At 35.3% G+C, this 23308-nt stretch overlaps 1 protein-coding gene across 1 annotated transcript in view; it reads right to left on the bottom strand.

Annotated features, from left to right (window-relative positions):
* Positions 1–23308, bottom strand: part of LOC150107572 (peptidyl-prolyl cis-trans isomerase H) — a 71536-nt gene that overhangs the window by 35302 nt on the left and 12926 nt on the right. Inside the window, exon 3 of the mRNA XM_090391392.1 lies at positions 9773–9841. Within this exon, the coding sequence (XP_090247518.1) occupies positions 9773–9841 (69 nt within the window). The remainder of the gene's footprint in view (positions 1–9772; positions 9842–23308) is intronic.

Genomic DNA, 23308 nt, shown 5'->3' with positions numbered 1-23308 from the left:
ATCAAAGGATATAATCACTTTACTGACTACTACAAATTGCTATGAAATGTATAAAAAGGAATTCCATATAAAAAACTATCTGCTATATGGTTCCTACACATTTACTACGTGAGTCTACTATACACCGAGACTGCACATTTCAAGCATACCCTGACTTTTATGCCAAATGCTTGAAATTTTTACATTTAGTTAACTGATTTCATATATTTATTTATTCATATACGTTGTTTTATTTTGGTGTCACTGCAACATTATCATTATGTAATCATTTATCTTATAACAAATAACATAAAAATCAAAAATCCATGCTCTGTTCCATCTAAGCTATATATTTTTTATTATGGCTATCATCATGTCATCTAAATGGAAACTGAAAAGCAAATAAAACACCTGTTTTTATTTTTGACTTATCATAATGGTTTGAGTAAATCCTACTTCCTGTCTTGAGACAGAAGAAAAAATAATGAGAAGCCAAAAACAACAAAGTATTTATTGGTTTACTAATCTGATTTTCATTTTCAAAATGCCTAGGGTGTCCAATATATAGGAACTTCACAATAAATATTATATAACAAAACAAATGATCTGACAGTTTTAAAAATTTATTTAAATGATGAGGTACAGAATGCAGGAATAAAGCCAACAAATGGAAGGAGATTTTTTTTAAGCATGAGAGGGAGTGATGTAATAAGTAACTACAGAGAAAAGATAGCCAAGTGTTGATGTGGCAGTAAACTGACATCAAATAAGTTCCACAAAATTTGTTCAATGGAGTTTCTAGAGAAAGTTCCATAAAATTGTTCATGTGCAAATCAATTTAACAGTGGTCTGGATAATTTTATGAGCTACATAAGGGGAAAAAAAAAATCGATAGTAGCAATGCAGAAACTGGTGATTTTGTGTTTGACAATCTTCAGAAATTGATACTTCATGATGCTATGATTAAGAGTATAGAAGATTATCTATCACAATTAAGGGCATAAGGTTCTCACTGTTTGTTCTCTATCCCTATAACATTAAACTGTTACAGGACCTGTAACAAACTGACTCCATGAAGGCCTAGTGATGATAATAACAATGCACATCCTCAGCAAGATGATGGGCAGGTATAATGTCCATATGAATAGAATGAAGTGAAAATCATGGTATGACGATTGTTCGAAAGTGAATATGTTTTATAACCTCTGATACAGCATTTGGACCTTTTGTCTTTCATAAAAAAAATAAATTAATAATAATAAAAATAAAAAACTAGCTTGACAGCAAGTCCACAGTGCAGATGGCAGCAACCATGCCTTTAGATGGAAAAAGCTAGGTTTAAATGCTATCAAGGGCATAAGCAATATTTATAAGATTTTTTGTTTTCTCCAAATGAAAACAAGTCAGCCAGTTTCATACAGCAGTGAGTTTTTCTTTTGCAAAACACGCACACTGATTAGCAAGAAAATGCATTAACAGGCACACATCAAATTACAGTAACAGGATTAACCACGATACTGTAGCAAAAGTTAGTTTATACAAGCAGGCCAATTGCATTTAACACTTTAATGTAAGAGAAGATTAATGTTTATCAAGAGGATGATGCAATGTAGCATCATTTCTGAAATATATTTGCCTGATTATCAGCTCAGTTGAAAGGAACTCATTTTGTATCTATTATATTCATGTGATCAATTTCTCCTTATGCAAACCAATTTCTTCTTCAGGGGATATATTATTACTGTATGGACACCTCCATGAAGTCTGAGGACTCATTGTGGGAGACCCAAACTATCCATACAATCTATCATACCCCCTCCTTGACTCCATTAACAGACAAAGCACTTACACAATTGACTCTGGCAACCCATTCCACTCATTCACAACTTTTCAAGCAAAAAACCTTGCACCAACTACTAACACATACCTTTATTCAACTTCAACAAGAGGAATGACCTCTTGTTCTGGCCCCTCTAGCCAAGTGTTGAAACATTCCCACTGCATTAATCCTATAAAATCCTTAAAGAACTTAAATGTTTCTATCATATCTCTTCTTTTTCTCCTACCAAACAACTTCTGCAATCCACACATCCTCAAACTATCCTCATAGGGAACATATGACAGACTACTCACCACTTTGATCACTTACCTCTGAATCCTCTCCATTGCTTCTTCCTCCTCTCCAAGAAACCCAGGAGACCAGATCTGAGCACAGTAATCCAGGTGTTGACATATCAAGGCCTTATAAAGAGGAATCACTTCCTTATCTCTATTTGTTAATGTGTTCTTCGATAGCCAAGTAATCTTATGGGCTACATTAGCAATATATCCTCTAAACTTTAACTCTGTTTGCCACCACCCCCTAAATCTCTAGCTTCATCTATTTCCTGGAGCACAATTCCATCAATGTGGTACACAGCTTGTAATCTATTTATCCTAAAATGCATAACTTTACATTTCTCCACCTTAAACTAATACCCATTATCTTTTGCTCATACTGACAGCCTATATAAATAGTCATGCAAGTTCTCCACATTAACTGTTACTAGATTAACTATTACTCTACCTATTTTGCATTATCAGCAAACAACTGAATATTTCCTTTCAGGTTATTTCCTATATCATTTATGTACAAATTAAACAGTAGCGATTCCAGCACTGAACCTTGCAGCACACCACTAGTCATCTACTTTTGGCTTGACCACTTTGTGATATCTGCCCAGCAGCCAATCTCTTATCCACTTAACCAGTGTTACATCCATACCCATTTATTCTAATTTGCATAACAGTTCTATGTAGTTTTCTGTCAAATGCCTTTGCAAAATCCAACAGAATCATCATGTAGAAATTTTCTTAATCCAACTCAGCTGTTACTCTATTATGAAAAAAAAGTTAGTAAATTACTAAGTCATGACTGACCCTTAACAAAGCCATGTTGATACGGTATCATATTCTTATCCATTCATTCTTGAATTCTCGTTTTGATGAATTTTTCCAGTACTCTTACCACCACTCCTGAGATATACTGATTGGTCTATAATTAGCTACTGCAGTCTTAGAACCTCCCTCAGAACCTCTACAGTAAATGCCCTTATGCAAAATAACTATTTTCCCCTCTTTCCACTCCCTTAGAACTACTAGAGCTAAGCTTAAATTAAAACACCTAGTCAGAGAATTACCAGTTCCCCTGCACATTCTCGCAAAACCCCTGGCTGACACGCCATCTAATCCCCCAGTTGTATTTACATCGAGTCTGCAATATCCTAAGAACCTTCAATTCAGCATCTCTGTTCCCACATTAGTGTCTGTCACGTATGTTACAGCAGTAACCTCACTTGTATGACATACCCTTGCAAAATAGTCTAGTTACCCAGTAACTAGACCAGGGGTCGGCAACCGGCAGGCTGCACACGGCCCATAATAGGTTGCCATACTTACGTGGCATGTGGCCCGTATGTTGAATTATTTAAATAATGCATTTTATAATATGAATAATAAATTAAAAATAATTTTATACCTATGTTTCGTGATATTGCTGTGCAACTTGGCATGAGTTAACTGTGTGAGTCATCAAGAGTGGGGATAACAAATGACTTCATCTGACGACAACTGAGATTTTGGAAGACACTTTTGCAGTTGTGTTCCTGGTCCTTCTTTTAATATGATTCAGTAACATCAACTATTATTTTCAGATGATATATATATTTGTTAAAAATAATTTCAAAAATGGGTTCAAGAAAACTTAAAATTGCAGATGTAGGAAGAAGGTTTAATGATAAATGGAACAGCAAGTACTTCTTTATTGAAAATGGGGGTATTCTATTTCTATCAATGAAAGACGTTATGGACATCGTGATACAACTGTAAATTACATCCGACACAACAGTGTGAAACACCGCCAATTTCAAGAATTCTTGATAGAAATAGAATTGGAGTGCAAGGACATTATCTACTACTCAGCTGTTAGATGGTTAAGTAGAGGTGCTGTGCTGAAATCAATTTTTAATTTACATGAAGAAATAATTTTCATAAGGGAACATGAAAATACTGCTCACAAGTATCGGATCAAAAATGTATTATATCTCTTGCATTATGGTAGATATTACAACATATCTTAATGAATTTAATGTGAACCTGTAAGGCCAAGGTAAATTACTAGTCTAACTGTTTTCTGACATAAAAGCTTTTGAAGGCAAACTATGTCTGTTGAAGAAACATATGATGGAAAAAAATCTACATCATTATATATGTTGCAAATCTGCATCTACAATTGGATGGCAAACACAAAAGGAAACCTTTGTTGGTATCATTGAAGATTTACAAATGGAATTTTCAACAAGATTTGTGGATTTTTCATAAAAATAGCATCGAAATGCGATTATTATTGAACCCTTTTAATGTCAACATTGATGACATATCAAACCAACTACAGATGGAAGTTTTGGAACGGAATGAAACATTGAAGAATGCATTTTCGTTAGAAAATGTTGAAAAAATTTATCAATTCTTAGCAAAAAATTTGAAGGATTAATCAGTTTCGCAAAGAAAATGATGGTCACATTTAGAAGCGCACACATTTGCGAACAAGCATTTTCTACCATGAGTTTTAGAAAAAGTAAATTTTCTTTGCGACTGACTGATAAACATTTGCATGCTTCGATTCGAATTTGCACATCAGGTTATAAAGTGAATATAGATAATTTGGCTAAGGGAAAACAATCACAAAAGGCACATTAAGCAGGGAGACACACATATTGTGATGCATAAACTATATTGCTTTGTTTTTACATGATAATAAGTTTTCAATAAGTTTCATTTTCATACTTGTTTCATATCTCGTACTTCAAATATTTCTGTGTTTTTTAAAATTGATATATTAAAAATTGATAAATGAGTATTTTTTTCACTCACTATTTTCTCTTAATTAAACACTTGCAGCCCGATTATTAAAAATAAAAGTTGAACGTGGCCTGCGAGTCTGAAAAGGTTGCTGACCCCCTGAACTAGACTATTTTATCCACTTCTGTCACATTGCCACTATCATCATCATCACTCATTAAGGTTAATCTTCCATAGTCATTCTTTCTCTTACTTGCCACGTAATGAAAGAACTCTTTGGGATTTTCTTTTGCCTGCTTGGCTAGATTCTTCTCATAATCTGATTTTGTCTTATTTGACACACTGGTCACCTTTCTCCTTATATACTCTCCACAGCATTTTCTTCTTCTGCAGTTCATGCTCAATGATATTACTCATCTATCTAACTCCTACCTGATTAACCCTCCTTAGCTTAGGTATATAATTTAATATTGCTTCCTCTAGATCAGGGTTTTCCAAATTGTGTTCTGCAGAAAGTGAATAAGTATTCCACGATGTCAGTGACCAAGCTGTGTATTTTTAGACATGGAAAAAATTCAGGGAAAGTGAATACCACTGTTTATGAGAGTCATAAAAATTGCCTGTAAGCAGATTACAACAATGGGCGGCACATCCTCTGTTCTCAAAACTGAACGAAATAATGCCCGCCTGTGTTGCAAATGTCAGTGACCAAGCCGCATATTTTTAAACATGGATATATTCATGAATTATCGTTAATTTTCACACATCGAAATCTTTCAACATTCGGGAAAGGAAATACCACTGTTTATGACAGGTCATAAAACTTGCCTGCAAGCCAATTACAACAGTGGGCAGAGTATCCTCTGTTCTCAAAACTAAACGAAATAACAACATCTGTGTTGCAAATGTTAGTGACCAATCAGCAAAAAAGTATAAAGAAAATTTTTCCACTGAAATTGAAGATAAAGGTAGTCTGTATTCGGTTCTCAAATCTAATAATACTGAATACTGTTTCTTCGCAAGTTTGCATTACAGTGTATAAGTGCTTGTTTTGAAACTGGAGTGCTATGATTTCTTAATAGTAATACCTACAAATTTACATTTTAATATGAATAAGAGACAAGGGGCTTTGTTTAATTTGGGTGTTAAGAAATCTCTTATTGAAGATGTTTGTGAAGCAACAGACAGTGATTCATCCACCTCAAGCTTACAAAGCGATCTCCAGGATGTTCAAAATGAGGGAAAACTACCAGCACACAGGAGAAAAAGTCTACATTCACTCTTAAGTACTTATAATAATGTTATAAATTTTTGGTGATCAGAATGGGATATGTCAATGAGAATCAGCACAAATTAATTTAATGATGTTGGCCGAGAAAACTACAATATGCTACATGATTTCATTAGTCCAGTGATTGATAACTGATTTAAATGTAATTTTATATTTGTCAACATGTCATATCATATACATAAGTGTACTAATACTCTTTATTATTATGCCATAATTAATTATTAATACATTACAAAATAACCAAGGTGTTTGGTGAAAATTTAAGGATTTGTGAAGTATTCTGTCATAGGAAAAATCTGGGAAACGCTGCTCTAGATGACCCTTAACTATCTCCCATGCACTACTAACAAATTTATACTTTCTCCTAAGCTTGTTATAATCACCTGCCTTATAGTTACACATATATCCCTTCTCGACCGAATATTCCTCACATTTGACCATCTCATAATCAAGACATCATGGTCACTTTTGCCAATCAGAAGATATATGGCCATCTTGGTTACGGATAGCTCTTCTGATCCTATGACCAGGTCAGATACTCTCACACCCCTAGTCCACTCCAAGTGTGGAAATTCCATTTTCCTTCCTGCCATGTGATATTCCTTCCTTCCTGTCTATATGTTGAAGTCCCCCACCAATAATAATCACTCAACCTGTATTCATTGTGCTAATTTAGCAATGCATGTCTTCCAGATCCATGGAATCCCCCTGGTAGAAACGACCAACTGTATATTTTGTCTTAATGGCCTTGATCTCACACTAGGCTGCTTCAAATGAACCACCAGATCAAATAAATTTATGCCTTTCACTACAAACAAAAGTGAAAATTTTAAAGGGGGGGGGGACACTGCAGGGAGTGTTCATCACGAACAAGAAAGTATCTAGATGGAAAAGATATCACTCTGATGAGTGCAAAGAAAAACAAAGTGCATGTTATATTCCACTAGTGCAGTAAAAGTTTTCAAATTCTTTTTAATGATGCAAGTTCCATTTCAGTATGCTATTTAAGTTTTCTGTAAACAATTTTTTGAAACCATTCAGAGCATTTGTGTTCACTTTCATTTATCTAATATATACATATAGCTTAAAGAGTTTGCCTGTATATATCTGATCTATAAAGCAGTAAGAACAGAAGTAAAATGCATTAAATAAATAGGTTTGAGTAGGCTCTTCTGATCCTTAGGATATTGCAATATAGGATTTCATCTAAATGGTATGAACTAGGACCAACAAATTTAGTCCTGTCCTATCAGGTGTCTTCTTCCTCCAGGAGAATGACTACCATGTGTCTTCACCATGTCCTATTCTGCACCTCTCTGCTGCATTCCTCATATGAGAGATAGGTCCAGTCTTCTATATTTTTCATCCACTCCAATCTCTGTGTTCCTCTCCTTCTCTTTCCCTCAACAGCTCCTTCGAGAAGTGTCCTATGTAGGAAGTTATGTCTCAGAATATTTCCGAAATAGCTGACTTTTCTCTTTTTAATTTCTTTTATCAGACTCCTGTTTATGCTGACCATCTCTAGTACCTCTTCATTTGTCTTTCCATGATATCCTCATAATTCTATGCAGCATCCACATTTCAAAGGTCTCCAGTTTTTTCACACTCAGATTGGAAAGTGTCCTCTACCCCATATAATAATGTGGACCATATGTAATATTTGGAGATTCTTACTCTTGTTTTCAAATTTAATTCTCTTGATGTCAGTAGATTTTTCATATTGTTGAAAGTTGACCTTGCAATTTTAATCCTTTTTCTAATTTCATCTTATGTCCTGCCATTCTCTGTGATCAAGTGTCCAAGGTGTGAATGTTTGCACCTATTCTAATTTATTTCTTTTTATATTGATGCATATTTTTGGCATTTCCTTTTCTCTTGAAATTATCATGATTTTTGTCTTTTTAAAGTTGAAACTGAGGCATTACTGTTCGCTGTACTTGAGGGTTTCATCTATAAGTCTTGAGGTCATATTTGTTTTCAGCTAGAAGAACCATGTCATCTGCATATGTTAGGTTATTAAAACCTAACATATGCAAAATTTAGTATACAGCATCCAAATCGCAAATTAAAAAAGGAACATAAGCCTTTCGATGGGTTCTGCAAATTATCATCATCCTAAACAATACAAGGTTTGGTATATTGCTAGTACACGCACACACACACATGAATCAACCAATGCCACTGTTCTTTTCACTTGTACTAATTAATACATTTTCTTCTCATTGTTTGTGATCTATACTTTGATATATAGATAACAAGCACAACAACAGAAAATTGTTTTTTTTTGTATGCATCATTATATTTGACAGGCTACTACATTGAATTTCTTTTCAAATACCATTATGCACAAAAGATTTTGTTGGAATTTTTCATTAGTTTGTTATAGTGTATATCAAAGAAAAGGAATAAATATTTTGCATGCTTGAAACAAACAAAAGACAGTGTAAGTCCAAGATTTACTGCAATCTGTTACTTTTATTATATATGTCTTATTTTTAGAAACATACATATGTATCAATTATATATTTGGTTTAATCCTTTATCCAAGTATAAGCGAACAAAGTTTGTGCCTGAAGTATTTTCAGGACTGGGGCAACTCGTGCAAAGGTGGTATAACTTCTCATCACTTGCCTTAGTATCCCATAATGCAAAGTGCATCACCTTGAGGATATGTATAATACTAAGCATTAAGGGAAGGGTCACTACCCAAATCTCTCATCAGTGGGAGCTAGACCTAGAGATGGTGATACTAAGGCGGAAGTAATGGAGAAGTCTTCAATAAAGGTTGAAACCGGTTTGGGTAATGACCCTTCCCTTAAGGCATAGCATTATACATGTCTGCAAGGTGATGTGCTTTGCATTATGGGATACTAAGGCAAGTGATGAGAAGTTATACCACCTTTGCACGAGCTGCCCCAGTCCTGAAAATACTTCAAGTGCAAACTTTGTTTGCTTACATTTGGATAAAGGTTTAAACCAAATATATAGCATAGCCAAGTGAAAAAACTTCCATCAACTATCTCTAATCCAGAGAATTTTAATAATAAGGTGTGACACCTTTTGGCAACTCGTATATGGAAATATGACTTCTCCATTACTTCCACTTTAGTATCACCACCTCTGGGTTTGGCTCCCACTGATGAGACCTCAATAAAGGTTGAAACCGGTCGGGGTAGTGACCCTTCCCTTAATGCATAACATTATACATGTCCACAAGGAGATGTGCTTTGCATTATGGGATACTAAGGCAAGTGATGAGAAGTTATACCACCTTTGCTACGAGTTGCCCCAGTCCTGAAAATACTTCAGGCACAAACTTTGTTTGCTTACGCTTGGATAAAGGATTAAACCAAATATATAACTGGTAGCCTAGCCAAGTGAAAAAACTTCCATATACATATGTATATTTCTAAAAATAAGAGAGAAAACAAAATTTAAAAAAAAAAAAAAAAAACTCCATAGATAAAAAAATTATTTCTGACATTGATGATTAATTTTATATGCATACCTTGGAGATAAGATGAATGGACTCAGCCAAGTGGCTCTAGATATTTTTAAGTTAATGACACACAACATATTAAACTATTATAGAGATTAAACTTTAGGGTAAGACTAAGTAAAAATGCTAATCAAATTTAATGATAACTATTTTTAAAATGTAACCTATGAAATGTTGAGCCTTTATAACCAATAGGTACTCCATCTCTTTTATATTCACCGGTACAAAACAACCTGGAAAAATAAACAAATAAAATAGATGATTTCTGCAATCTGAGGGTTTATGAAAAGTATTATTTCATATTTCTATTATTTAATTAGATGACTGAATTCAAGATATACAGCCTTTGTTCTTTTTTATATTGTGTAGCATAACCAAGTGTCATCAGTTTCTAAAAAGTATACTCATAATGTAAAGAATAATGGTGTGTAGCAAAAGGAAAATATCATACTAAACATGTAAACAAATCATTATAAGATTATCCCATAATGTATAGCATATTTCCTTTCATGATATCGTCATACATTATGGGACAGGTCACTTTCCAGTTAAGCTTTTCATTGGGTCTTATCAGTAGGAGCTAATTTGATGACAGAAGTCACATTCTCCATATACAAGCAAATGATGTAGCATTGTTTGATATGATATACCCGATTGTTACATTATTAAATACTCTTTGAAAAGAAAGCTGTAACAAGTTTTTATTCTCTTTGTCAGGAAGTAAATTATACACTGAGTTAGCTTTGCATTAGGAACACCCACCTAATAATGCACTGGTCCACCTCTCTGCAATCGTGGCTTGCATACGACTAGGGAACAGATTCCACAAGGTGTCGAATATCCTCCATTCACAACTCTGATGTCCACTGAAGCAATTTAGTCAGTTCACGCTCATTCTGCAGAGGAGGAGGATTAGCAGTTCTCACACCCTGTTCTAGCATATTTCACATGGGTTACCATCAGGGGAGTTTGGAGGCCAAGGCAATGAGGCAAATTCACGGTCGTATTCCTCCAGCCACTCAGTAGTTGTATGAGCCTGAAAAGGTGCATTGTCCTGTTGAAAGATGGCACTGTGGTCAGGGTAGATCTCCTGCAGATATGGATGGAGATGGTTGGCTAACAAGTCCCTGTAGTGTTCACCATTCAGTGTTTGTGGGATGATAACCAATGGACCTAGAGCATGCCAGGAAAAAGCTGCTGAGACCATAACACCTCCACCAGCCTGCTGAACCCCCAACTGTGCAACCAGGGAGGATAAGGCTTCATGCTGTTTAAGCCAAATGCGAATCTGGCCATCAGCATGGTGCACCAGGAAACAGTACTTTGATAAGTACTGTCGACTTTCTTTCATCTGTCGATGGTCCATTGCCAATGTTCCTTGGTTCATGCAAGGTGTTGTTTGCGATGCCTAGCTGTCATCATGGGTACCCTTGTTGGTCTCTAGCTGTGGAATCCAAGCCAAAGCAAGGTATGGAGTATGATGAATGCGGAAATGGGTTGAATTGCTCTGCTGTTGTACTGGTGGGTGAGCTGTGTGATTGTTGCACATCATTGCTGATATACCAGTCATGACACCCGACCAATACGAGCCCTCTTGCTTGATGTCTGTTCATGGTTAATTCATTCCTCATTACTGGCAAACGTTTAATGATTATGTATAGAGAATAGGTGTGTTCATTTATAGTAGGCACACATGATGTTGATACCACGTGATACTTCATTATCACGGCGAATATGTAAATTGGTGGAGGGGTTCCTAATGCAAAGCGAATTCAGTGTACTTAACAAGAATTATGGGATTCTGATGTGAAGTCAAGTACCTCCATATGCTTGACCATTGGTTAGTTGACTGACTTATGGTTTATTGCCACAAGAACAGTGAAGTCATACTGCACAAAACCAAAGGTTTTGTGCAGTATGACTTCACTGTTCTTGTGGCTTCACTATTCAGGTATTACAGTAGTACACAAGGTAATACCTGATTGTTACTTCATATACAACTTTTAGTTTGCTCACCGTTGAGTAAAAAAAAGATGAAAGGAAGCATCTAATTTTTTATCATCAAGTATAATTTACCCTTCTAGGAAAGCAAAAGCAAAACTTGCTGCAACAATATGCAGTATTAAAACAACATTACCAAGAATACATACAAAAAAGCTAAGAGGATAATTATGACCACTTAGATATTCTTTAACTGGTGACCTATGATGATTAATTACAACAGTACATGCAATCGATAGCATATATTAAGCTGCACTGAGGAATAAAAAAGGAACATGAAACAAATTAAAATAAAAAAGAAAAGATTTTAAGTATTGATTCAATAGCATTGGGGAAATAATTATCTAAAGAAAACCATAAAAAGAGGTAAATCACTCTTTATAGCCACAGCATATTCGTATTAACCATCAATTTACCTTTTAGATGAATACTAAGATATTAAAAAAAGTTACAGAAAATGCAGGGGGGACATTCAGTTGCCTGCAGATGATGTGAGTGCAGATGTGATAGCCCTTCAAGAGGATTTCGATAAGCTGGACAGATGGGCAAATGAATGGAGTATCAGTTTAATTTAACTAAATGTAAAGTCTTGATGTTTGGGATGCATCGATGGGAGGTTGCACACTCTGGAGGAGGACTGTAATGAAGGAAGTTAAGGAGGTAAGTGATCTTGGTGTGATGACTGATTGATAGAAACCTAAAGTTCAGGGAACATATTGCAAAGGTAACCCAGAAGATTGCAGCAATACTGAGAAGGATACTGACCATCAGAGATGGTCAGTTCAGGGAACATATTGCAAAGGTAACCCAGAAGATTGCAGCAAAACTGTCAGACCACACTTGGACTGTCACATACCTGTCAGACCACACTTGGACTACGGTACTCAGATTTGGTCCCCAAGATTTGAAGGAGATAAATTAACCTTGGAAAGAGTACAGAGGTAGATAACAAAATAATATCAGGACTGTACAATGTCAGTTTATGAGACAGAACAAGGGAATGTGGACTGAAAAGTTTGGGACAGAAGAAGTGTGACTCAGACATTTAAACTGTTGCGAGGTAGTTAGAGGGTTAACACTGGGAAGTTCTTTCGTATGGCAAAACAAGAGGAAGAAGTGAGGATAAGGGGCAATCCCTGGAAGTTGTGAAAGAAAGCCATGGACAAGAGAGTGAGGAGTGGTTTCTTTGCATGGGGAGTGGCTGAATCTGGAATGCACTACCTGGTAGGGTGGTGAGAGCATGAATGTGAATGAATTTGATGAGTGGTATGTTGTCTAGGATGGGTCTCCCATCATGAATTCTGTGACTCTGTGGGGGTCCTGAATGATGATGATAATAAAATATTTTGAAATAAACAAAAATATAGTTTAAAAATACAAAACATAGTTAAAATACAGGTAAAATTACAAAAATATAATTAAAATTTATAATTATTACTCATATATAAATATTACCCTGATATAACAAAAATGAATTAAGAAGTGCTATGATAGCAAACAATTTGATGTGCAGGCTGTGTAAAAGGAATAGATTTGGGTTTTTGGATGTGCGGAGTGAGTTTGAGGGAAGATTGGATTTGTATAAGAGGGACGTCCTACACCTGAATGTGTTTGATATCAGGAGTCTTGAAAAACTAATAACTGGTATGAGACCTAACAGAGGGAGTCAGGGAAACTAAATTATAATGGAAGGAATGGTGAGAATATGAGTGTAAGAGTAAAAATGATATATAATTGTGCTAATGAAGGGAATAGGCATTATCATGGAAATGATTACGAAGAGAGAGAGAAAACGGTTTCAACTTTGTTTCATCTGGTTTGGACACACTGTACGTATAAGGCACTAGAGAAGAATAGAGATCTGCAAGTTGTCCAACTGTGTCATGCAGACTGCAGACAATAGTATACAAAAGAACATTTAGGTAGATTATTATGTCTATACATGAATACTAGGAGTATCAAAAACAAAGGGGTAGAGTTTGTTGCCTTGATCAATATGGTGGGCCCTAAGATTGTAGGCATTAGTGAGGCCTGGCTATATGAATCAGACATATTAACTGGTATTGAGTGTAAAGAGTACAGTATTTTTTGGAAGGATAGACAGGAGAGGAGAAAGGGGGAGGCATGCTGCTAATGATATTGGATGGCTTGAATCCATTTAGTGTTGAGACCTATGATTATAGTACTAATAACAGTATTTCATGTGGCAGTGAATCTGAGGTCATATGGTATAAGGCAGAATCTAACAAAATCAATTACATAGTGGAACGTTGTTACAGACCTGGTAGATTGGTTGCTAGTGATGAAGAAATGCATCACCAAATAGAAAAGATGACCACGAAAAGAGAAATCATAATAGGACACTTTAATTATCCAAATATTGATTGGGTAGCAGTATAATCTCATGATAAGAATGAAAATGAATTTATTCAGTTGTTGCTAGACAACTTCCTCAAGCAGCATGTGACAGAAAGGAACTCTAGATCAAAGAGTATTAGATTTGATTATAGTGTCAGAGGGTGTTTGTTAAAGATGTAACTATTCTGCCTCTGGTTGGTGAAAGAGATCATGTGGTACTCACTTGGAAAGTCACAAAGTTTATGAATGTTCCATTCAGAAAAGGTTACATGCTGAACTAAAAAGCAAGAAATTATGACCAACTAAGGAGTATACTGAGTTCAGTGGAATGGGATCGGCTGCTGGATGGGAAGAATATCGAGGGTGCATGGAAAATCCTGAGACACGTTCTGATATCGCATCAGAATGTATCTCGGGACACATTCTGATGCGATATCAGAATGTGTCCCGAGAGTTTGAAGAATAAATATGGTACAAGTCTGTGGAAGGAATACCATGTGCATTGTTGTGTCCTGAATAAGCATTAAAAAGGTTTATATTCAAATATTCAGGTCACAACATTAATTCTACTCAAGCAGAGAACATGGAACGTTGGCAATAGAAAAAATAAGTTGTTTGTGAATACAAGTCAAGATAAAGTTTAAGGAATTGTATAAAATTGTATAAAGTGTTTAAATATAATCTGTATTAAGTGTGGGCCTGATAACAGAAATCCATGTAAGCTGGCTAAATCCATTTGGAAAAACCAGCCTCTTGCACTGAAATAGTAAAGCCTGTGAGTCAGGGTTCAAGGGTCACTTTTACCGTCCTGCATTATGAAAGTATAGGAAAGGGAAACCTAAGCTCTTCCAGGAATAGGAGGCAGACACATGTGAGAAGAAATAATAGAGGGAGCTAATGAGATTGACGTGGACACACGCGACCGAGTTGGCGCGTATCGCAAATATCGAGATTTAACGAGAGGAGAAAATTGAACAAAAAGGCCTTGCATGAAGATTCGAGCTCTCTCATCTTTTTCTTCCTGGATTCCTGATCTCTCGGAGTGGCCCTGCTTGTCATAGGAGGGAAGTCCCTGGCCAGTCGAGGAAGGCACTTAGTTCATCCGTCGTAGCGTTCGTATTGGGCCAAGCTATGTCTGTGTTCTAGGATAGCTGTGATGTTGTCGTACGACAGAGGGACTAAACTGAGCCATCCATTCAAGGCGATGTTATCGTGCTACCTCCCATGTTTCCTTCGGAGATTCTACTCGCACAGATCTACGGAAGATATCCTCCAAAGCGATTACATTTGAAGGCCTTGATGATTAGACAAGGTGGGAACAAGTTTTAAGAGTTCAAGGACAGAAATGGTAATGTAGACTTTTGAAATACTAATTCCAGTTGTAAAAAGAGAGTGAAATTCCTGTGTGAATGTTTAAATTGGACTGAACTTAAAGAACTGTAAGAGTGGCCTACAACTAGATACGTGTCCGAATCAGTGTTAAGAATTGTTTGCCCACGAGGCCGAACAGATACAAGATTATGTTAAACTAAAAGTGTAATTGTGCTGAAGTGTTCACTGATAGCCACGTGTATCCGAATGGCTTAATGATAATCTATGAATTGTATTTTATGATTGTATTTAAGGTTATTAAGATTTAGTATGCATGATAAGTACGAGTTAATTAGAGCTTTTGATCCGAGTTGAATGCAACCGTTTTATCATGTTTTGAAATGTATTATAGTGTATCACCTTTAAGCTCATTAAACTGTTTCATTCGTGTACTTGCCTGATCTGCCTATATTATATGAATTCAAAACTACCGCTCATAAAAATAACAACAAACCAAGCGGGATAAACCCATGAATACTAATGCAATAAGTAAGCCGCGACTGTAAGAAAGAAAAGGGCAAGTGTGCGGGGGGGGGGGGGGAGATAAATTTATGCTTGATCAAATAATCATTAACTCTCTAAAGGGGTCACCCTGAACAAGAATCCTTTCTACCTAGGTATTAGCTAGCGAGCATAAATATAAATGTGTTAATACTTATAGGGTGAACTTCTTCAGATTGTTTGTTTAGGACATAGAGAGGCCAATAGGACTGCAAAGCACTGAAGGAGAGAATATTTTATTGTAGAGTTTAAATTATAAGGGATAAATGTGTATAGGTAAGGTACAGTGTTAGACGAGTTTTGAATTTAAGAAAGATAGAATATTGGATTAGTTAAGAAAGGGTAGAAAAAGGGTAAATAACTAATTAAGTAAAGAAAAGGCAAACAAGATAAGAAAGGGGCAATAACATAAATAACAGAGTCGAGAGGATAGTAAAGACAAAGGATAAGAAAAAGTCACAACATAAATGGCGCACCTGGCATGATTATAAAGAATAAGGAAGTTAACCTAATCGAATAGAGAATAAACAAATAATCGCCATAACAGCATAAGGATGACATCCGTTATGAAAATTATAAGCGGGCTAGAATAATCAACTGTTGTATGAAAACAAAATCTGAGTATGAAAAGAAACTGGCTCTACAAGCTAAAGACAACCCAAAAGAATTCTATCGATATGTTGCAAGTAAAAGAAATAATGAATAGGAAAGAATAACTCTTCTGAATGCAAAAGGTGAGGGTGACAGATACAGAAAAGGTTGTCCAACTAACAAGTGTCCATTTTGCTAAAATGCTATGAACCTGGTGTATGAAATATTGAGTTCATTGCTACCTTGGTTTTAATATTTTCTGGAGGTTGTAGCTATTAGCTAAGAAGGTGTTAAGGATTATGGTTGGTTAAGTTCAGTAGTCAGGGCATTGTTATCTGACCTGATTAATTTTGCCCTGATATATGGGTTTTTTTATAATCCCATATTCTTGGGAGTGGGGGGGGGGGGTGACTATTAACCACAACCCCTTCCCATTCATAACAGAGATCACTCTAAATCTATCACCATTCCTTACATTCAAGGATATGTCCGAAAAACTAAAAAAAATCCTAAGAAAGTATGACCTCACAACTTGTTACAAACCACATAAGAAATTATCTGCTCCACCAAAGAGCAGCCACTTTCCCTAGAACTCATCATCATCAAATTCCTGCCATGTACCCTCAAGGGGTGTACAGGATATGATAGTACTACATGAAAAAAATTACATCATTATTAATTTCCTATCTACAATTTTCCTCCAAATCACTCTGTTACTTGTCAAGACTCCAACATTATCAGATCTTATATTTCTATCATCTAAGGCACTTTTGTACCATATCAATCCACCTATATCTTGGTCTTCCTCTGGGTCGTTTTGCTGCCAACCTGGTAGAGAACACTTGTTTTGCTAATCTTTCCTCGCCCATTCTGTTTAAGTGACCATACCACCTGAGAATAGCTCTGCTAACGCATTCCTGGATGCTGACAATGTCAAGTTCTTTCCTAATATCCTCGTTTTTAATATGATATTGCCATTGATGCCATCTGTTCACGCCTATAATCTTTCTCAGGACCTCTCATATCTGTGGTCTCTAGTCTTTGGTCAAGCGTTTTACTTCTGACCCAGCTCTCAGATCCATAGAACTACCTTTAGTATACCAGGTCCCTTGCAGTTGCAAAAATTTTCCTACTATGACCAAACAGGCAGGACAGCCAATATCAGGATATCTGAACACAAGGATTACATCATCATCAAATTCCTGATATATACCCTCGAGGGGTGTAGGATATGATACTACTACAGTAATCCCTCGATTATTGAGCCCCCAATTAGTGCATTTTCAATTAGTGCGCCTATATACATCTTAAAAATAAATGCTATAGATTTTAAAAATTTTCTATCTATACATTTTTATGGCTAAAAAAAATCACTCACCAGAATGGAATAATTTAGTTACCAATTTAAAACATTTTACAAAGTTATTTTTAATGGCATACTACACTACTTCCGTGTACACTATGTTCCAAATTTTTACGGACAAAATTTATGTCGTCTGCTATAGTATGCCCACAGATTCTAGACCCTTCGATACTTCTGTGCATGTCACAAAAAGGAGAATCCATTCCTATAATATGGTAATCAATCCATCTTCTGGGATGAGTCGTTTATTATTACACGTAGGAAAATCAACTTCTCTTTTATGATCATTGTAGTTTTTAAAGTGGTAACTATTTTGCTTGTTGGGAAATTTTATCTATAAAGCACGTGATTTTCGCGTGTTGGTGACCAATTCGTATGTCCTTCATTTCTTTCTCCCCTTCAATGATAACATCCAAGAGTTATTTAAATCTCATTCTGAAGAATTGAGTGATTCCGACCTGCTAAATTTAGATGCACAGCAGGAAGATCCCGAAGAATATGAAGAAAATTTGACCACTGATATTCAGCCAAAAGAGATTTTACAGAAACAATTTGAAAATATTTTTCGTACAATCGAAGTTTTTAAGCAGCAATGCTTAGAAGCTGACCCTGATGAAGATAGAAGGTAGTAAAATTTGCAAAGAGTAGAGAAGAGGCAATAGAGCCATTCTGTCGGTTGTATGAAAAAAAGAAACAAAATGCCTGCCAAACTACGTTAGCTCAATTCTTTGTTAAGAAGTAGAATAATGAAATTTATATTCTGAATATGTTTTATTGTCTCTCAGCTTCATGGTTTTCCTTTAACTAGGCCCTGAGTCATACCTTAATTCTTTTATAAAAAAATTAAGGTTCAAAAGAGAAATTTGAGAAACGAATTAAACTTTTTTCCCATAGGTTATTATATTCGATTAATACGCCTGTTTCAAAGAACGCATTAGGTACACTAATCGAGCAATTGCTGTACATGAAAAATTACATCATTACTAGCTTCCTATCTATAATTTTCCTCCAAATCATTCTGTTACCTGTCACAACTCCAATATTATCAGATCTTATATTTCTATCTTCTAAAGCATTTTTTACTGTATCAATCCACCTATATCTTGTCTTCTTCTGGGTCTTTTTCCTACCAACCTGGCAGAGAACACTTGTTTTGCTAATCTTTCCTTTAAGTGAACATACCACCTGAGATTAGCTCTGCTAACGCATTCCTAGATGCTGGCAATGTCAAATTCTTTCCTAATATCTTCGTTTTTAATGATATTGCCACTGATGCCAGCTGTTCATGCCACTAAACTTTCTCAGGACTCTCATATCCATGGTCTCTAGTCTTTGGTCAAGTGTTTTACTTCTGACCCAGCTCTCAGATCCATAAGTTAAAATTGGCCTGAATACTGTCTTGTATACAGCTAATTTGGTGTTTTGGCTAATTTCTCTCTTATTCCATATAAATTTATTCAGTTGACTTCCTACCATACCAGCTTTTCTAGTTTCACCAATACAGCCACGCAGGACTTGCTGACCGTGCACTGGACATCCACCACAGAATACAGTGGAAGAAGGCCACTCTATTATACCATAGCAATTACAAATATGAAAGATTATTCCTGGAATGAATCAGCCTCAGCTCTGAAAAAATTTTCCAAACCTCACTGGGACTACCCCAAATATGGGAAGCTTGAATTCTAAGAAATTGGCCCAGTGACCAAGAAAACCCTATTTAGCCCCTAGAGGGGCTAAATTGGGATTCTTGGACCAACTTCAGTTGCCTTTTTTCAGCTTTGTTTGCTTAGTGTTAGTGCCTGTGTGCACATATAATTGTTTTGTGACCTCTGAAGATGGCAATGTAACATTGTCGAAATATAGGAAGGTAGGTAGGTATTGATTAAAGTTTTTAATTAATATTCTAGTATACATCAGTGGTGGCATGTACGTAAGCACTGCGACACTACAGCACCCCCAAGGAAATTATGAAAAAATTAAATTTTGTTTGTATTTATAAATAATAACTGCTTACAACATTACAGAAATGCAATACAACATGTTAAAGGTTACAGCTTATGTTTCGACAATGACTGAATAGTTAATAATTGGAATTATTCGATTAACACTTTAGATTATGAAACAAATGCAATGTGATCTAACGCAGTGTCGGAATTATCACATTCGGCCAATTGAAGCTAGACTCACCAATATTCATTTGTGCTTGCCATTGCAAGTAACAAGTGAATCCGACACTGTTCATTTCAGCAGTGTCGCTACAGATAAATTGTATGCATGCGCGTGTTACTTCTGTGAGATACGGAACTGTTATTATTGGTGTATGTTCGTGGTGAGGGTGAAATATTTTTAATAAAGCAATTTTTTAATATGCAAATTTATTTATTAATAAATTGGTTACCGATTAGGAAAAAAAGACTTTTGTTTTTTTTATTTTGTATATGCAGTACCTCCGTTTAAAATTTTCACTGGCTGGCACTGGTATACACTGTCATTTCCTGAAAAATTAAAAGCTATGTATAACCAATGTATAAGTTTATCTACAAAAAAGAATACAACATGGAAGATCGTTGCATAAATTGGAGAATATGAGTTAATATTAGCGTGGATATGAGGATGGCTTACTGATATCAAAAAGTGGTATACATGATGTGAGTCTGCAAGATTTAAGGTAACTAATGGCACTGTTATTCAAAGTATACATTAATGATATTGGGAAGGATTTGACAGGTTACATACAGCTATTTGCTGATGATGCAAAGATAGGCAGGGTAATCAGAAATGCTGTTGATATGCAGTATTTACAGAATGATTTGAATAGGTTGGAATTCTGGGCATGGGATAATGGATGTCAGTTCAATGTCAGTCAAATGTCTTATTACTTATTATATTGGTGGGACTATGCTAGAAGAAAATGACCAGGCCAGGGATCTTGGAGTGTTAGTAGATAGCAAATTGAAGTTCAGGAGCCATGTAGCAAAGATTGCAAATATAACTCAAAAGATAATTGCAATGCTGAAGTGAACTTTCACATGTAAAGATAAGGATGTCATTTTGTCTCTTTACAAGGCCTTGATAAGACCTCACTTGGACTATTATGCACAAGTCTGGTTTCTGTTTGATTCTGATACAGTGGAGAGAGTGCCAAGGAGAGCACTGAAATTGAGAATTTGTAGATTGCTGACACTAGCAAACAGGAGAAAAAGGGATGACATGATTAAGACTTACAAACTTTTGATAGGGTCATACAGGATTTCAGTTGATGGAATTTTTCATTGTATGGAGAGTGGAGAAAGGACAAGAGCTAGATTTTTCTCTCACAAGGTGGTACGTTATTGAAATGGATTGCCATTGGATGTTGTTTGTGCAGGCAGTGATAACAAGGGTTTTAATAACACTGAATTGTTGAGGTGGTAGTGAGGAGGTGAACTATCATTGGATAGAAATTTAAATTCATATCCAATGATAGTTCAGTAGAAACTCCTTTGTCTTTCACAATAGGTGATTTTTTTTTTTTTTGTTTGTAAGATGCACATTCTTATAATATCCAGTGCTTAACTACTGTAGATATGGTCAAAATATATCAAATATATATATTACACAGACTGATTCAAAATTTTTGCTTCCACTACTGGAAGTGAATTATAACTACTCTGCCTAATTTTCTACTGGTTTCAAAGTTTTTAGGCAGTATTCAAAATATATTACTTTAACTTTCTAGATAAAAGAAATAAGGCAATAATATTGTTGCATCTATTAAGCAGGTATTCTAATACCATACTATTTCTCTGCAATCAGTTAAACTGTTTGCTGAAATTATTATAAGTTTTACAAATACGTTTCATGTTATAATTTCGCCATATAAAATGGCCTATATTTATGCTACAAAAAAAAAAAAAAAAAAAAAAAAAAAAAATTCAGTAGTGTTAGTTTTTTTTTCTTAAAATGAAGAAGTTTCAACTATTTTTGCTGCTGCTGGTTGCCATTTCTGAAATAAGCTATGTCATGGAAATACATCCTCTCACCTCAAGGAAAAGCTAGAAGCCTAGATTACTCTCACTGCTACTGAGAAAGAACACTTTCCCAAAAGTCACATTCAAAGGCCTCAAACAAGTAGTATATACATGAGCAATGTCTTGTTTATTTTTTAACTGTTTTGTTTGATTAGCAGACATCCTAAACAGAAATACTGATATCTCTTTTACAAGCTGTTACAGTATTTATGTCAAAATTATGTCTTAATTTATAATAATCGCAGTTTCAGTTTTATTATAAAAAAAATTATAAATTATCTGATACAATTATCTTGGAAAGAAAGGATTTGAAATTTTTTTTTCTCTTTAAAAGTGCATATCTGTTACATAGCCAATCAATTTTATTTTTGAGGGTAGGAGTTACTGATCTATACCTACCTAACATCTGCAGATTATTTCGGATTATAATTTATTTTCAAAACCTTTCACAAGACAGATGAAAATGTAAATCTAATCTCTTGTGGAGTATGTACCCATACATTTTTAGGATAAATTGTAGTAAAAGTATAACTATTTCAAAAATGCTAAATATGTAAACTAGCAATACATTTATTTTTCAATTGTGTAGCGATTTCTTTTGTAAAGCATGAAAGTATCAAATAATAAAAAGAATGAAATGGTATTTCCAGTATTCTTTATTTTTTTTCAAATATGGATAATATTTTGTTGCTATTTTTGCCAAATGAACATTAGAAATAATTATAAGAATGACATTAACAATTGACATTGTATTAGCTGATGCTACACAGAGCTTAGCAAATACATGATTTGTTTCATAACTGTTTGTTTCAATTCATAATATATGAATCTTGGAAATGGGAAGGGGGAGCAAATTTAGCTGCAAATACTACACATAACATATATTATAATAAGTTTAGTTTAATCCTTTATCCAAGTATGAGCAAACAAAGTTTGTGCCTGAAAGTATCTTCAGGACTGGGGTAAGGTAGTGCAACACCAGGCAACTCGTTGCAAAGGTGGAGAAAGATCTCATCACTCCTATCTCAGTATCTCCCATAATGCAAAGCACATCTCCTTGCGGATATGTGTAATGCTATGCATTAAGGCAAAGGCCACTACCCATACTGGTTTCAACCTTTACTGAGGTCTCGTCACTGGGAGCCAGGCCCAGTAGTGGAGATACAAAAGGTAGAAGCAATGAGAGGTCATCCTAACCTATAGGAGTTGCCAAAGGGTGTGCAACCTTATTATTAAATTACTCTGGATTCAGAGAAAGATGTTGAGAGTTTATTTTTCACTTGGTTAGACTATAATAAGTTTAGTTTAATCCTTTCTCCTCCTTTGCAACGAGTTGCCTGGTGTTGCACTACCTTACCCAATCCTGAAGATACTTTCAAGTGCAAACTTTGTTTGCTCATACTTGGATAAAGGATTAAACCAAACTTATTATAGTCTAACCAAATGAAAAATAAACTCTCAACATCTTTCTCTGAATCCGGAGTAATTTAGTAATAAGGTTG

This window comes from Typopeltis vanoorti, chromosome 4 (assembly GCF_054136105.1).
Source record: "Typopeltis vanoorti isolate ZY-2024b chromosome 4, IOZ_Tvanoo_1.0, whole genome shotgun sequence".
Lineage (NCBI taxonomy): Eukaryota > Metazoa > Arthropoda > Arachnida > Uropygi > Thelyphonidae > Typopeltis > Typopeltis vanoorti.
The sequence above is the reverse complement of the archived record's forward strand: the minus strand, read 5'-3'. Positions and strand labels throughout refer to the sequence as shown.